Source organism: Mauremys mutica, chromosome 8 (genome assembly GCF_020497125.1).
Source record: "Mauremys mutica isolate MM-2020 ecotype Southern chromosome 8, ASM2049712v1, whole genome shotgun sequence".
Taxonomy (NCBI): Eukaryota; Metazoa; Chordata; order Testudines; family Geoemydidae; genus Mauremys; species Mauremys mutica.
In genome coordinates this window covers 74,692,717-74,708,362 of record NC_059079.1, presented here as the reverse complement: position 1 = coordinate 74,708,362, position 15,646 = coordinate 74,692,717, and the positions used below count along the sequence as shown (strand labels likewise).

Here is a 15,646-nt window from a genome sequence, read left to right as displayed (position 1 = left end):
ATATGTCATTTCAAGACTTTTTTACTGTTTACATTTCCTGGTCACCATTTTGAATTCCACATGGTGGGGGCGGAGGGACACCAAGACGCTGGCCTGGCGCACAGTCTGCCAGTAGCAGATACGTGGTGCTAGCTGGGTCTTGCAATACATTTTGCATTGGTTCCCAGAGTGGAAATCCCTCCCATTCCTGTAGTAATAAACACTAACATAGAGCCAGAAACTTACCAGGCTCTGGGGCGGCTTCTATTTGCTGCTGGTTCCATGGCTGGCTGTTCCTCGGGGTGGGGTTAGGGGTAGGGTGTCCCTTAAACAGCTCCTCCGAGTATGGCCCCAGGATGTTCTGCTGCAGCAAAGTCTCCTCTGGAACCGGTTTCAGGAACAATCACTTTGCCTGCCTCTCTCTGCACCTGCTGTTGGCTTGCATCAGTCTCATGCTGGATTCTGGGGCTAGCAGGGCACTATCCAGGCTGGCCAGGTCATCATGCACCACTGCTGGCTCTGGGCTGGGCACAGTGCCCAGCACCCTCAGAAAACAGGCATGATGTTGGTGAGTTGCTCGAGGTGCGGTTCTGGTCCCTGGTTTGCCAGTATTTGCTCTGGAGCTACTTAATCTGCTCCCTGCACTGGTCACCCAATCCAGTAAATTTCCAGCACTGCCAGCTTCTCTGCTATTGGCTGGTATGTGTGGTCATTCCTGGTGCTCTTACTAAAGTCCATTGTGCTGCTGGCCTCACACCAGAGATCCAGCAAAATCTGGCTGTGCTTCTGTGACCACAAAGCAGGGCCCTCTGCAAAGGGCTTCTTCTGCTCCGTGTCTTCACGGCAAGCACAGAAGGTTCTCGAAGGCGTGTTCGCAGCTCAGAGGTCAGAAACCAATGGAAGGGTTAAGTGCCGACCCGCCGAGATACAAAACGAGGAATTGTGTCTGTTTCCCTGGAGTTGACTGGTGCCTCTGGGGATAGACAGGACAAAGGAAGCCAACCCATGGGAGCGGGGATGCTTTTGGTGGACATGGGAGGCTGCGTCTACACTGTAAAGCAATAGGGCTTGAGCCCTGGGGCCCAGCTTGACTCGAGCTCAAAGCCTCCTTCCCTGCAAGGTCCTAGGCCCCTAGGTCCGAGCCTGAGGCCTGGTCTACACTAAGGAGGGGGTCGAACTAAGGTACGCAAGGTAGCTGAACTCGAACTACCTTAGTTCGAAGTACTCACCCGTCCAGACGCCGCGGAATCGAAGTCCGCGGCTCCCCCATCGACTCTGCCACTGCCGTTCGCGGTGGTGGAGTTCCGGAGTCGACGGGAGCGCGTTCGGAGTTCGATATATCGCGTCTAGATTAGACGCGATATATCGAACTCCGAGAAGTCGAACGCTAGCCGCCGACCCGGACAGTAAGTATAGACGTACCCTGAGTGACTTGTGTGTAGATAGAAGGGGGCTGAGCCTGGGCTTACATTGCAGTGTAGACGTACCCAAGTGGTAGCACCTCCTGCTGCTTTTGCGGGCACGGCTACACTCTTTTTTGGCATGCTCGCTCACTCAGAGCTAGTGCAGCATGTCTGCCCAACCTGGACACTACACCTGTGTACAGGTGCAGTGGTACAAAGTGGGTAAACTCTGTAGTCTCCTAGGGACAAGTGATTTACCATGTTCACCCTCGTCTAGACTGCTGACTGTCCAGTTCCAGGGCAGACATGCCCTTCACTGGCCAAAAGCTAGAAGAACAGATTGAGTGTAGGCAGCAAGCCTGCCTGGCCTGGGAGGTGCATGGATGGGTGAGATGGGAAGTCGCTCTAGTGAGACTTCCACTGGGAACTTGCTTTTGATTATTTTGCAGCTGCCCAGCTGCTGAGCAATGTGCTGATCCCTTAACCTGGGATCTCTCACCTTTGTACTGAATGAACAGCTCATTGTGAGGATTAGAAATTCGCTCTAGTCCTTTCCCACAGTGGGAGAACCAGGGAACCAATGCTTTACACTGGGACAGGCGCTCGCACAGCCCTGGCCTCGTCTTCCCAGCTGAGTGACAGCTGTCATGTCCTCTAGATTTCTTTCAAGCAAAGTTTTGGGCTTTGCCAAGAGGTGCTGGCATAGCATTGCTGCTGCTCTGGAATTACAGTATCCTATACCCCCACCCCTTGTTCTCCAAATGAAACAGGACACCCCACATGATCTTCCAGGCTGCTGGCTGCACCCTGCCCATCTAGACCGGCTGGTTACAGTACAAACAGCCCATGTTTGCTCATGTGTTGGGGGCGTGTTGCAGTATTTGCACTGTATACAAGGAGGTAGCTTGTTATCTTGGAGAAAATTGTAGCAAAATGCCCAGAGAAGCTTGTTATGTCTGAGTGAGTGAGTGTGTTGTAACAACACTGCCATCTCCTCCAAAGCCGGCCTGGTCTGACCGCCAGCGTTGTGCTATGCACAGCTACCGCGCTAGTGACTGTTCCCCAATACCCTGCTGGCCCTGGAGAGCCAGGGCCTCTCCACATCCCTGCGAGGGTGACACATGAGCCTGCATGTAACATTCACACCAGCTCTAGCCAGTACAACTGGGTGGGCTGCTGGTTCCCTGCACCCAGGAGCCCGGCTGGTGTGGGAGCCTGCAGTTCTTGGCATTTCTGCCACGGGATAGCCGCTGGCAAGATGGTGAATGACAATGCAGCTTGGCAGGGTGCCTCCAGCCTGGCTGATAACTTTGGTCAAGTGGAGCTCCAGCTGCCAGGGACTGCCAGGGTGGTAGGGACCCAGCAGGCAGAGGGAGGACTTTCCCCGTCTCCTCTCTCTCTTTCCCTTTCTTGCTCATTCAGTTTCCCTCTGTCGGGGGAGAAAGGAGGTTTTACAGGGAAAGTCTGGTGGTCCCTTCTGGCCTATGATACCATGACATCAAAGAGCACAGGCAGGGCAATCCCGAGAGCCAGGAGAGAGTGACCTCACTAGCTGGGGGTCATAGGCCCCTCAAGATGCATGGTGTTCTGCATTTCTCATGGACAGCCCATAGACATGGGACAGACCTGATCCATACCTGAGCTCTGGGGTCTCTGTGCAGATATTCATGTGAGTTTAGTGCTGCTGCGGTGTCTTAGATCAACAGCCCTGATGAACGGACGGGGCTGGGCCAACATGGGCAGTGGCAGATGCAGCTTCCTCCACACGGCCCTGGCTGTAGACCTGCTCCCTGATCTGGCTATACCAACACTAGGGATGAGAGGGTGTTTCATTGTTTGTGACCTGCTCAGGCTCTGGCATCTCAGCTCAACAAGGAGGTTGTGATGATGGTGGTTGTAATATGGACACCTAGAAATGGAATCTGTGGATTGTCCACAGTGTTCCAGGGCCAATGGGGAAGGGATCGCCGATTGGTGGCTGTGAAGGGTGAGAATGCGAAAGATGGGGCGTAGGCAGGGAGAAGTGGGAAAGGGTTGCCTTCTGGTATTGATCAAATAGGTGTTAGCTCAAAATGCACTTAAGGGGGCATGTTTCCTGGGAGCAGAAGCTGCCCCATTTCTCCAACTCCCCTTGGGGATTTCAGCCTCACGTGCTACAGACTGCACGGGGAGCAGCCACATCTCTCAGGCTTGTTTCCACAAACAAGGAAGTGGCAGCTACCCAGTGTTTACACACAACCTGGAGCGGGGACAGTGGGTTGGTGATGACTAAAGCTCTCAGGCTGGCAGGAGTCCTGCTGCAACAGGGAGCCCAAAGCAAGTGTTTACCTGCTGCTCAGTGACCAGGACTGGGGGAAATGTAACTTATTTCCCCAGGACCAAGTGCAAGGCTCATTCCCTCACCATGCTGGGATCACGTATGCAATTTGTTCATGCCTTGCATTAAGCCTAGGGTCGTTGATCTGTGCAGTATCCCACCGTGATCCTTGCACGGTTGTCAGTAGGGGCCCTAAAGGTCTTGGCCAAGCTTTTCCTTAGTGGGGGCTTAAAGCTGAGCACTTAAATCCCCATGGAGGTTCTGAAATATAGGGTCTGGCTCTCAGAGATGCTGAGATCTTTGCATCTCCCATTGCCAGACTGGGAGCAGTGAGCACTCAGCACACTTTATGGAGGTGCTGTATGTCTTTGCCTGACGTTAGCCTACATCTTGCCCAAAGTATTTAGCTCTATGGGCCAAACTTTTGGTGCCTGATTGCATAGTGAGGGCCACGATCTTGGCCTCTTTGCAGGCGTATTGACCACATGTGGGAGCACAAATGTGGTGGGGGTGGGAATCATAGAATCATAGAATTCAAGATCAGAAGGGACCATTATGATCATCTAGTCTGACCTCCTGCAAGATGCAGGCCACATAAGCCGATCCACCCACTCCTTAAGCAAGCGACCCCTGCCCCATGCTTCGGAGGAAGGCGAAAAACCTCCAGGGCCACTGCCAATCTACCCTGGAGGAAAATTCCTTCCCGACCCCAAATATGGCGGTCAGCTGAACCCCGAGCATGCGGGCAAGACTCTCCAGCCATACCCTCTGGAAAAAGGTTAAGAATATCATATCATTGACCCATTGTACTATTTACCAGTGTGGCACTTAATTGACCTATTGACTAAGCCCGTTATCCTATCATACCATCTCCTCCATAAACTTATCTAGCTTAATCTTAAAGTCATGGAGGTCCTTCGCCCCCACTGTTTCCCTCGGTAGGCTGTTCCAGTATTGCACTCCCCTGATGGTTAGAAACCTTCGTCTAATTTCAAGCCTAAATTTCCTGACTGACAATTTATATCCGTTTGTCCTCGTGTCCACATTAGCACTGAGCTGAAATAATTCCTCTCCTTCCCTGGTATTTATCCCTCTGATATATTTAAAGAGTGCAATCATATCTCCTCTTATCCTTCTTTTGGTTAAGGAAAACAAACCGAGCTCCTCAAGTCTCCTTTCATACGACAGGCCTTCCATTCCTCGGATCATTCTAGTGGCCCTTCTTTGTACCCGTTCCAGTTTGAATTCATCCTTCTTAAACATGGGAGACCAAAATTGCACACAATACTCCAAATGAGGTCTCACCAACGCCTTATATAACGGGACTAGCACCTCCTTATCCCTACTAGAAATACCTCGCCTTACAAGGCTGGGGCTCTCTGCCCAGCTCCAGGCATAAACGCAGAGCAACCTCTGGGTCATTCAACTTTGCTCCAGCTGCCCAGGGCTGCTAAGGGCCATTCCAGCAGCCAGGCATTGCTAGAGCACCAGGCCCTGACTCCTTCCCCCAAACATGCCCCTGCAGACATGCTGTGGGCCACAAGGGACGTAGTACAGGATCCAGTACAGCAGCCCTGCGCTAAACCACCGAGCTTCCCAGACCAGAGGACTCCTTAGAGCTGTCTCCAGAGTGGCACCAAGCAGCCAGCCCATGGGCCAGGATCTGTCTGTCTCTGCCAGCTGTTCACTGTTCTCCAGTTCACCTGAACTCTAAGTATCACTATTATTAGGTCTGCTGTAGCAGCCCCCAGATCTAGGCACCTTGCAAACACAGCAGTCAGCACAGTCCTTGCCCTGACGAGTTTACAGTCTGACCCCCCAACCCAGCTGAAGGGTGGTGAGGTGGACAGTACTGCAGCAGGCAGGCAAAGGGATCAGGGTGGAGGCAGGAACTCGGCTCATTAGTTTCATGGGGGTTTTGAAGATTAGGTCAGATGTGAGCATGGAGAGAGAGGCCTGTTTCTGATCTCAGCCTTGGGGTCCCTCTCTCCGAGACGAACAAGGTTGCTAGATCACAGATTCCTGAGCTCTTTGGGTAGCTGGGCCAGATGCCCAATTGTGCTTCTAACCCACTGTGGAATGTGGACAGTGTTTAATTTGTGCCAGGGCTTGGCAGAATGGCAGTTGTGTAGGAGCAGTCTACCAGGCAGGAGTTCACAATGCTAGGCACAGATCTATGGAGTATCAGCACTGATGTGCATGCCAGGTGTAGGGACTCATCGCTATTTCACAATGCCCTGAAAGCCACTCTCCTGCTTTGTCACAATAGCAGAGGCCGACATGCCCCAAGTTGCACCAGCAGGATCTAGTGCATGCTGGCCTCCTGGTGTTTACCGTGCACAGCTCTGCTCACATGTCTGGCATCGCCACCTGAGCTTTAGTAACTGATGTAGCATTTCGTAATGCTGCTCAGGTGTTTGCATCACCATTCACTAGCAAAGAGCAAGGAGGGGTTCAGCACGCTCGTAACCATGAGTTGACAGCTCTGCATCCTGGCAAGCCTCTGGCTTCCTCCATGGTTCTGTTTTCGTTTGCTCGGAGATATGCCCTCTCCAGTTACTGCTGCTGCCCTGAGCAGTCCCTGGAAATCAGGCATCTTCTCTGGGTGCTTCTGGGAAGCTGCTGGGCTCAATCAGTGTGAAATGTGATCCTGGAATGGCCACTTTGGCATTGTCAGCAACAGAGCTTAATTTGTGCCAGGGCTTGCCAAGGCTGAGCCCCGGCACCTCTGTGCTTGCCAGGTCAGTTATGAAAATAAAAAAATTGCTTGAGCCCAGCCACTCTTTCATTACAAATTAAGTACCGGTCAGCAGTAAATCCTTGCTGGACTAGGATTGAAGTCTGTGCAACGCAGGTAGCTTTGGACCTGTTGTCATTTTGTTTTCTCTGCATTGCACCTTTAAATGCCAAGAGTTCGCCTGGCCCCTGGAGCAGCAGCCACTTTGTTAGGCACACCTGATGCAGCATGTCACAGAGGAGTCACACAATGGTCTCTCTCAGGGAGCTTGGGCGTTTGGTCTGATTTTCCTTAATTTCAAATAAAAGCCATTCATAGAGGAAGTGAACACCTGTGCGTTGTGCATGGAAAACACCCTCCCCTGCCTTTCACAAAATAAACTGGGTGGGGTGGGGTGGGAGGGTTGGCAGCTAGATGACTCAGGGGATGGGTAGAAGGATATGGAGCCTTTCAGCTCTTGGATCCACCTCAGGATAGTAGCGACTGGAAAGCATTAGCAGGTGAGGGGGTGGCCTGTGTGAAATGGGTTGCGGGTTTCATGCCAGTTACTACCATGGAGCTGCCCACATCATACAAATAACTATCACATAGCACGTATTTGGGGGGGTCTCTAGGTGTGGGTGACAGCAATGCCAGATAAAAACGGGGAGGGGGCAACCGGAGCACTGCAGGGAATTCCAGCACCCCGTGGGGGTCCCGATCATCCCCTCCACACACACCACATGGTCCACTGGCCTGGATTCCCTCTGTCCGAGACGGGAATCGCCCTAGCTGCTCTATGGCCTCTGGCTGAGTCTGAAGATGGGGGGCAGAGCAGGGTGACCTCTGTGTGGAGCTGTGCTTTGGCCTCCCCTGGTGTGGGGGTAAAAATCCAGCTGGGGGGTCACAAAGGCAGTGTCTATGTGTACTGACTGGGGAGCATAGGAAGAGGGAGGAGACGGTAAAGCTGCCGCTTAGTGCCTGTGTCTCTGGTGTGTGACGCTGGTGATGGGTTTTGGATGGTGAACTCCCTGCCGCAGACACTGAACATTAGAGGACAATAGACAAATGAACAACAATGCCAGCAGAGAGCCAGGCACCCACCAGGTTCTCGGCACTGGAGGGACTAAGGGCCGAAAGCGGGTGGCACTGCTGCTCATAGATCATTGTTTGGGCTCCACAGGGTGGCAGGAAATGGATTTCAAACAGTTCCCTGATACTGGGGCTGCGGCAGGCTGCCTGTCCTCTGCTGTGAGCTCTCCTCCAGCCGGGGCTAGCCGCTCAGAGAGTCCCAGCCCTGCACTGCAGAGTGCCAGCCATGCAGCCAGTAGGTGATGTGGACTAGCGAAGGGACTGGAAGGAAAGAAGGAAGGGGAAGAGGTAAGAGAAGGGAGACAAAAGAAGTTGGGGGGGGGGTTATATTAGGAGTTTCATTCCCAACAGGGTTCGGTTCAAGGGATTTTGGGTAATTGGTGATGTCTGCTGAGCCTGACTCCTTCAGGGTCCTAACCTTTCCCCCCTCGGGAAAGGCTCCCCTGTCAGGCTGTCGATGCCTTGATCCTCCCACCTCAGACTGCAGCACGTCCGCAGCAGGTACAATTTCCAGTATGGTATGATGGTAAACAAGTGTTTTTCATGCAGCATGGGGCGGCAGGAGCAAGCCAGGGCTGGTGCTTGCAAAGCTGGCCTCCTTATTTTGATAATGCTGTTTGGGGCTGGGCTCCCAGGTGTTGGGCTGTGTCCGGCCTAAACAGGCTCAGGGCTTTTATAAAGGCAAAATGCCTAGGATCGCCTGAGTTACTGCCCAGCCTGGGGCGTGGAGGGAACCCAGGGCGCTGGCGACGGAGTTGTCCAGGGACGGTCAGTGGCATTTGAGGCAGCAGGGACCTGACACAATGAAAGTGCAGGTGAATGAGGATGTTCTCGCTTACATGGAGGCAGATGCTGTTCCAGAGGCTCAGGGCAGCACCAACCCGGCAGGCCCAGATGGGCCTCAGAGCAGAAACTCCGTGGTTATCTGCCAGGCAGTTGGCCGAAGCATCTTCACCTCCAGCGTCTCGTCAGCTGCTGGGCGAGTTGGCTTCCTGCTGCAGAAGGAGGAGGGAAAGGAAGCAAGCTGCCCGGTGCTGTTCATACAGCTCAATGAGCTGTTCAACACCCCTGACGGCCTGCAGTGGAAGCAGACAGCCAGGTAAGCACTCAGGTGCAAGAGCTAGCCCAGAGAGAAGCGCATCGGAGACCACGTAACAGGGTGGTCTGCCCCTTTAAGGGCACGAGACCAGCCTGCCCTGTCTATTAATCAGGGTGGCTGAGGGAGAGTGGTAGCCCCAGGCTGTCAGGGAGGAAGGGGCAGCAGCAGGAGGAGGAGGAGGAGGAAGGTATTCGGTGGGAGGGGACGCAGTGGAAACCTGCTGTAGAAAGAGGGCCTGCAGGGAGGCAGCGCTCAGGGAAAAGAGCAAGAGGCCTGCAGGAGGCCCTGGAGCAGGAGGGAGGGACTGAGAGAGGTGAAGGGAGCTGTAGCCCAGGGCAGGCTGAGGAACCATGTTGGTGCTTTGCCTATGATGGGAAATAAAGCTGCCTGGAAAGAGACTCTGGTTGTGGGCGTGTGTCCTTCGTGGGCTGGGAACAGGCCAGCACTTTGCAGACCACCAGTCCAATCTAGGAACATACGGTTTGGCAAAGCAGAGCAGAGCAATGCCCCAGGAAGTCTAGTCTGCTGCTGCTGGAGATCAATGCAGGGGGTTACAGACAAAGATCTAAAATAGCCGTGATACTCCTAGTGGTGAAATACTATCTCACTGCCGGGAGGGGAGAATTCTTCCTGGCCCCAGCTGGAAATATGCTTCCACCCTGACACATGAGGATTTCTCTTGGGTATCCTAGCTTGAAATCAGAGATGTTGGATTCCATCTAGTCCATCGTCTGAGGACCAATGTGCAGGTTGTTCCTCACAGGGCCTCCATCAACACAGTTTCAAATGACTCAGTCAACATGCAGTTATTTGAAACTGAAAAGGCCACTTGTCCCAGCCATGTTGAGAGGCAGCAATTCCGGAGTCTGTACATTGTCAAGCAATGTATTGCCTTCTCTTTCCCTTTCTGCCTTCACTTTATATTTGTTGCCTTTCAAATCCATTGAGCAACCTTTGTCTGTGTGGTTTGGGTCATTCTCCGGGTCCCAGTTTCGAAAAGCCACTGATGGGATTATGCCGGTGTGTCACATGCAAGCTAAGCCTGAAGCCCACTGGAACGAGTGTTTTCGTGGTGACGCAAAAAATACCAAATGGGTGACTAACACTGAGGGTGGTGCGATCAGCTATTGTTCAGGGGTGGCGGTAGCCAAGGAAAAAGTAAAATATCCTGCAGAACAAAACACACAGGACCCATACAATGAGCTGCAAAGGCACAGTTCCTGTTTTTGCTGTTGTTAGGGGGAGATGGCTCATTTAAACAAATGGGTCTGACAGACGCTTTACTACCAACTGGGCTGTCACTGGCACATACCCGTGTCTGTCATCCCTTGCTGGAAACAATGCAAGGGTCAGGTGCTAGGACAGCTCCTGAAAAGGGCAGTTTTGCCATCAGACTGACAGGCCAGGAAGAGGAGTTTAGTGACAGCATGTTATGCGGATTGAAAGGGGTGATGCGTGGGAGACCAGCCGGAAGGATGCCGCAGTGAGGATGAGAAGGAGAGATCTGGCTTTGATGCTGAGGAGGAAGAAGTGGCAGGATTTGGAAAAGGCCCTGATGAGTGGGGCGAGGAAAGGAAGTAGTCGCAAATAGCCGTGAGATTGTGGGCCAGAGTGATGGGGAGGTGTGGGGGTGTGAGACTGGCAGGAACAGAGAAGGAGGGAAGGAGTGTGTTTGGGAGGGGAGAGAAGGGAAGGAGCTCAGTTCAGGTGATGACCAAACATCCAGGAGGAGATGTCAGAGCCACAGGCTGAGGTGGGTGGAGGGAAGGAGACAGTTTAGTGGCGGAGGGACAGATCTGCAAGTCATCAGTGCAGAGATAACTGAACTCCTGGATTGTCATCAGCATGGATCCCTTAACTTCCAGGGACCAAGTTCAGGTGGATCTGTGAGTATCTGGGGGATGTCTGAGGGAGTCCAGAAGGAGGCTGAACTGAAGTCATGTACTTATTGAAGGGGTGGGGGAAGGGGTACGCTGCCCCATCGGAGACTCATCTCTGAATCTGGGCCTTAGTCTGGTAAACTTGGACCAGTGCCTCAAGAGTGGGGGGTCTCTTTCCTGAGGGTACAAAACTGCTGCTGCTGGACTGATCCTCCTCAGTGCCTGCAGCCTGGAACACGTGGCTCAGGAGATTATAGGGCTGCAGGTTTTTCTACATTCCAAAACCAATGAGAGGATCCCCAAAGCCTGGCAGATGCTGCCGCGCTCATCTGGAGAAGTTCACCTTATACCTGAGTCCCGGGCTGGACCAGGCTCTCAGAACAGCTCGGGGCTTTCCTCTGCTGGATACACCGTCTCCAGGGCCCCCTGCACTGTGCATTAAGGGAGGTCAGGGCCTGTGACTTCAGGGGAATGACTTGGCACTGTTCCCTCTGCAGATCACTGTCACGCTGTTCTCATTTTGCAGCCTAAGCCGGCATTTGTCAGAGCAGCTTTCCAGATTGGCCTTAATACAAAGGAAGCCTCTGTGTGCTGTCGGAGTTTGAATGTTTGGAATCTGGCAGCATGCGTGGGCATTGCACGGCGTTCCCAGCAGGCATGCTGGGACTCCCCCAAAGGGCACTTAGAGGGCACTGTGCCGTCCTGTCCTGCTGAAGAAGGGACAGATAATACCTGTGTTTACAAGAGAAAAGCTAAGTTCAGCGCTGTGGAGAGGTGCCTGGCTAACAGTCCTGGAGCCAGCTCTGCTCTCTCTACAGTACAAGCAGCGTCTCTGCTCTGACCTGGAGGCACTTCCCTTTTGGTATGAGGCTAGTTCAGTGCCCATGGCTCAGCCAGTCCTTGGCTTCTCTCCTGAGGCCCTGCCATTATCGACCCCCGAGCCATCCCACCCCCAGGAAAGACCTGTATGTGACTCAGCCTCTGATGACTTGGTGCCCTGACCCTCCATGCTGGCATCTCGGGGCTCTGATGGCTGCTTCAATTGGTCTTGCAGAATAATCTCTTTGGTCATTTCCCGCGTGTGAGTTGTGTGAATGGGACCCCGTAGCTGACAGCTCTTCTTCCTGCACCCTACCCCGACAGAGCCACGCACTCCCACTCTGGGAATCCCGCTGTGCTCATGTGCAGACGCGTCTGGCTCAGCCCTGGGCGTTTCTATCCCTTCGAACCCAGGGCAGCTCTGCTGACGGCCTTCTGGCTTCTCTTTTCACAGGTGGATTAAGTTTGAGGAGAAGGTGGAAGATGGAGGAGAGCGATGGAGCAAACCCCACATCACAGCCCTTTCCTTACACAGTCTATTCGAGCTAAGGACATGCATCAAGAAAGGGACGGTCCTGCTGGATTTAGATGCCCACAGTTTGAAGCAAATAGTGGGTAGGTGGATAATGTGGGAAGGTCACCTCCCTGGGCCGTACCCTTCCCTGGCCACAGGTCAGGCTCCTGGGAGCACCTTTAATGAAAGCACTGACACCTGCTAGCAAGGTGCATCCCTGGCTTTATTTGGATTTGCACTGCAGCAGCACTGGAGATCAGAGCCCCATTGCACATTGTAAGGAACAGGCCCTGCTCCAAAGAGCTTTCCGTTTCAGTAGACAGGCCAGGCCAAGCATTGAGGATTATTGTCCAGAGCGGGAGTTGCCTGACACCACTGTGCTCACCAGACCCCAGCGCAGACCCCGCTATGGCGATGGAAGACTGCTTCCTGCAACGTAGCTACCATGCTTCAAGGTGGTGACATCTCGGCACCGACGGAAAACCCCTTCTGTCAGCATGGGCTGCGCCTGTGCTCCGGGGCTGTGCCAGTGATATCGCTGTGCTAGTCCAGGCTCCAGAGCGTAGACGCAGCCTGCATGTGGCTGAAGCTAGCAATGCTTTGATGCTTTTGTTTTGTGTTCAAGAGAAGGTGATTGCGCAGATTGATGCTCACGCCCTGAGGCCGGAGGTGAGAAAGAAGCTCATGTCTGTGCTGCTCCGCACCCCCCAGCACCACACCACCAAGTCCCAGCTGAGGAGAGTGGCTGAGCTGGGTGCTGCCTGCTGCAGGGGTGAGTGTTGTCTGGGCTATCACCCTCACTTTCCCTTTTCCCTGTGTAGCTAGATCATGCAGTCCCTAGCTCCAGGCTGCAACAGGACAGGACCCTGGGCTTGTAAAACACCTGGGTTAATATCGTCCAGCATGAATCTTCTGAAAAGGGAAGAGGAGAGACGCAGGGAGCACCTCTCTGCCTGAGGACAGGCTGCCAAACGGCGACTCCCAGGGACTTGTTAGAAGCTGTCTGAGGATGTCACAAATCCACAGCACAACCTAGCACAAGCCAGACTGCCTGGCTGGCAGCCTTCTCATTGGGAGGTTCAGGCCTGGAAGAGCACGGGAGGCTGAAGGTCAGGCCAAGGCATTTGCAGAGCCAAGGAGGGGCCCACGGTGGAAAAGCCAGGGAGGGGATGCAGAGCTAGGTGGTGTTTCTAGGCCTGGAATAGCAGACGGGGAGGTGTATTAGCAGGGCCTGGTAGGGGCCAGAACTAGCATGAGGGGTTGGGGTACTGTGGAGCTGAGCGAGGTTTCTAGGAATAGAATAGCTGGGGGTGAGGTGCAAAAGCAGAGCTGAATGCGGGGGCCAGGTGAGCAGTTCCAGGGGGTACAACAGGTCAGGATTCAGGTCCATTGGCAGATCCACAAAAGGCTCCGTTACCCAGCACTTCCTGGCCAGTGTCTGAACGAAGCAGGCGCTATTACTTCCTCGTCTCTATGAGCAATAAGTGCATTTGCTGATTGAAAAGTAAATGTCAACGTCTGTGGATTTCCTCCTGCTAGAGAGCACTTACAGGAGCAATTCTAACCAATGGGCACATGCTGGCTTTGATGTTAAAGCCACTCAAAGCAGCATTATACATCCCTCCGCAGCTCCTGATTTTAGTGTGTCTCTCTTTGCATTGCAGACAAAGCTCGTAACCGGTCGGATCCAGGAGCTGAGATTTCAGAAGCACCCCTCAAGGAGCAGGTATGGCAGGCCAGCTCTGGGCAGAGAACACAGGGTCATTAGTAGAGCTGGATGGAAAATTATGACTTTTTGGTGAAAAACTGCAAGCTGAAATATGTTGCTTTGGAGGTGATGCCACAGGGCCTCGGAGGAGTTGTGGTTTGGATGCATAATGATTCCCTTCTCCCCTGAAATAGTTCAGCCTTCAGGACTCAGTCAGACACCTTCCACCAGCACTGAATGTCCTTGAAATAGACCTTGGCCGCTGAATAGCAATCTGGGACTAATGCATGCTCGGCCTGTCTTGGACTGAGGCTCTGTTTCATTTCAGCTAAAAAACCAATTCCAGAAGAAGATCCCAGCCGAGGCTGAAGTGTCCAACATTCTTGTGGGTGAAGTGGACTTCCTAGAGAAGCCATTTATTGCCTTCATCCGACTGCAGGAGGCCGTGGGACTCGGGGCCTTGACGGAGGTTGCATTCCCCAGCAGGTAACCATCACCAGAGATCACTGCACTGGAGCCTCTTCTTCCTTTTCCTGTCTCATCAATTCCTTCCAGCATCACATAGTCACTTCTGTGCTTGGGAGCACAGAGTGAGACTGAGGGTTGGTGATATGGAATGAGACTTTGCTAACTAAGTGCTTAGGAGTTCCCCAGAAACCATGCATCAAGCCTCCCCTGAATTTCCCAGGGACAGAGCTCCTTGCAGATGCTCCTACCAGCTCAGAGATGCTCAGAGAGCAGCAGGTGCTGATCTGTTAGGTATAACTTGGTACAAGATACATTGGTTGGGTTCTCAGAGTTCTCCTCGGTGCTGACTTGTTTCCCTACCTGGGACCCTGCAGGCACTGGGTCTGTGGTCCTGAGAAGTGACTAACTCAGGGAGACCTGGGCATAAGTGCTTAGTGGCATTTCTGCCATCACAGTGCCTGCCCCCTGCCAATCCAAGAAAATAAAATCAAAGCAAAGCAAACGCCCCTTCATCCCAATTCTCTGTGTCCATCTCACTGCGGATGACTAGTCCGAATGAAGGATCTGCCTGTTTCCCAGAATTTCTGCTGCTTTATCACAGCCGAGCCCCACACTGCAGGGGCTTTGGCACCAGTACACGACAAGCCAACCTGCTGCCTGGACTCTGGGATCTCCCAGCCATCTATATGCTCTCCCAGGACAAACATTTACTCTGTCCCACCTCCCAACTGCTGTGATGGAGAGCCTGACTGCATGCAGTCAGCAGAGGGGCCCTGCCTGCTAAAAGGGGATGTGGGGTGCAGGATGTGCTAGGTGGGGGATCTCGGCATGGAGACAGTATGGGAATGGGTGCAGTGTAAACGCCTAGATGAAGAGACCGATCTAGTGACAAACCCACCACGCTCAACAGCATCGAATCTCGGTGCCTCACTCTAGGGCGTCTTTACCTCACACCTGCTGAGCGTGATTTGCAAAATCCTGCAGCGCTGGAAGTCAACAGCCAGCTGCTGCCAGCAACTTCACCAGGAGTTTTATCATTAAGTGACTGAGATGGGGGCGGGGCACGTTTGAAAGTCCCACTGATTGGTCATGGTAAGACTGAGGCAAAGGGCAACACGTTTACCCCGATCTCTCCAAGCCTTCCGATACCAGCTATACCTCTGTCCCTGGATGACCGACCTCTTTCAGCCAATTCAAAGAGGTGGTGTGTCCTTGGCCCTCAGACACACTGGGCCCTGGCCCTAGGAGAGCTCACTCCAGAAGTGGGGGCATTTCTCACTGTTTCTGTGCTCTCCCTAGGTTTCTTTTTATCCTCCTGGGCCCCAGAGCCAAAGTGAAAGCCTATCATGAGATTGGAAGGGCCGTGGCCACGGTACTGACGGATGAGGTGAGCCCATGTGTCGGAGACGGTGCTGTGGGTGAGAGATCTAGCAGCTGCATGGAGTATCAATATTAGATGTTGGCACTATCTCTGGGGAAAGCTGGGGAGCCGGCCTTCACAGGCAAAGCCAATGGGAGCTCGTTCTCACCCCACTGCCAACCTTATGATCCTCTTCTATAGGTCCCAAGCTGGAAGGATGGAGAAACGGGTCAGCACTGGATCAGCCCACTGTTCTCCTTCGCCCTTCCCAAGGATTCAATGGCGAGGATA

General features: G+C 53.3%; 1 protein-coding gene across 3 annotated transcripts in view; it reads left to right on the top strand.

The window, feature by feature from the left end:
• Window positions 1-8,242: 8,242 nt before the first annotated feature.
• Window positions 8,243-15,646, top strand: part of SLC4A9 (solute carrier family 4 member 9) — a 53,658-nt gene continuing 46,254 nt past the window's right edge. For all 3 annotated transcript variants that reach the window (XM_045028297.1, XM_045028296.1, XM_045028298.1), the window contains exons 1-6: window positions 8,243-8,606; window positions 11,760-11,920; window positions 12,445-12,591; window positions 13,484-13,545; window positions 13,856-14,013; window positions 15,295-15,382. In XM_045028297.1, coding sequence (XP_044884232.1) covers window positions 8,311-8,606; window positions 11,760-11,920; window positions 12,445-12,591; window positions 13,484-13,545; window positions 13,856-14,013; window positions 15,295-15,382 — 912 coding nt within the window. In that variant the 5' untranslated portion in view covers window positions 8,243-8,310. The remainder of the gene's footprint in view (window positions 8,607-11,759; window positions 11,921-12,444; window positions 12,592-13,483; window positions 13,546-13,855; window positions 14,014-15,294; window positions 15,383-15,646) is intronic.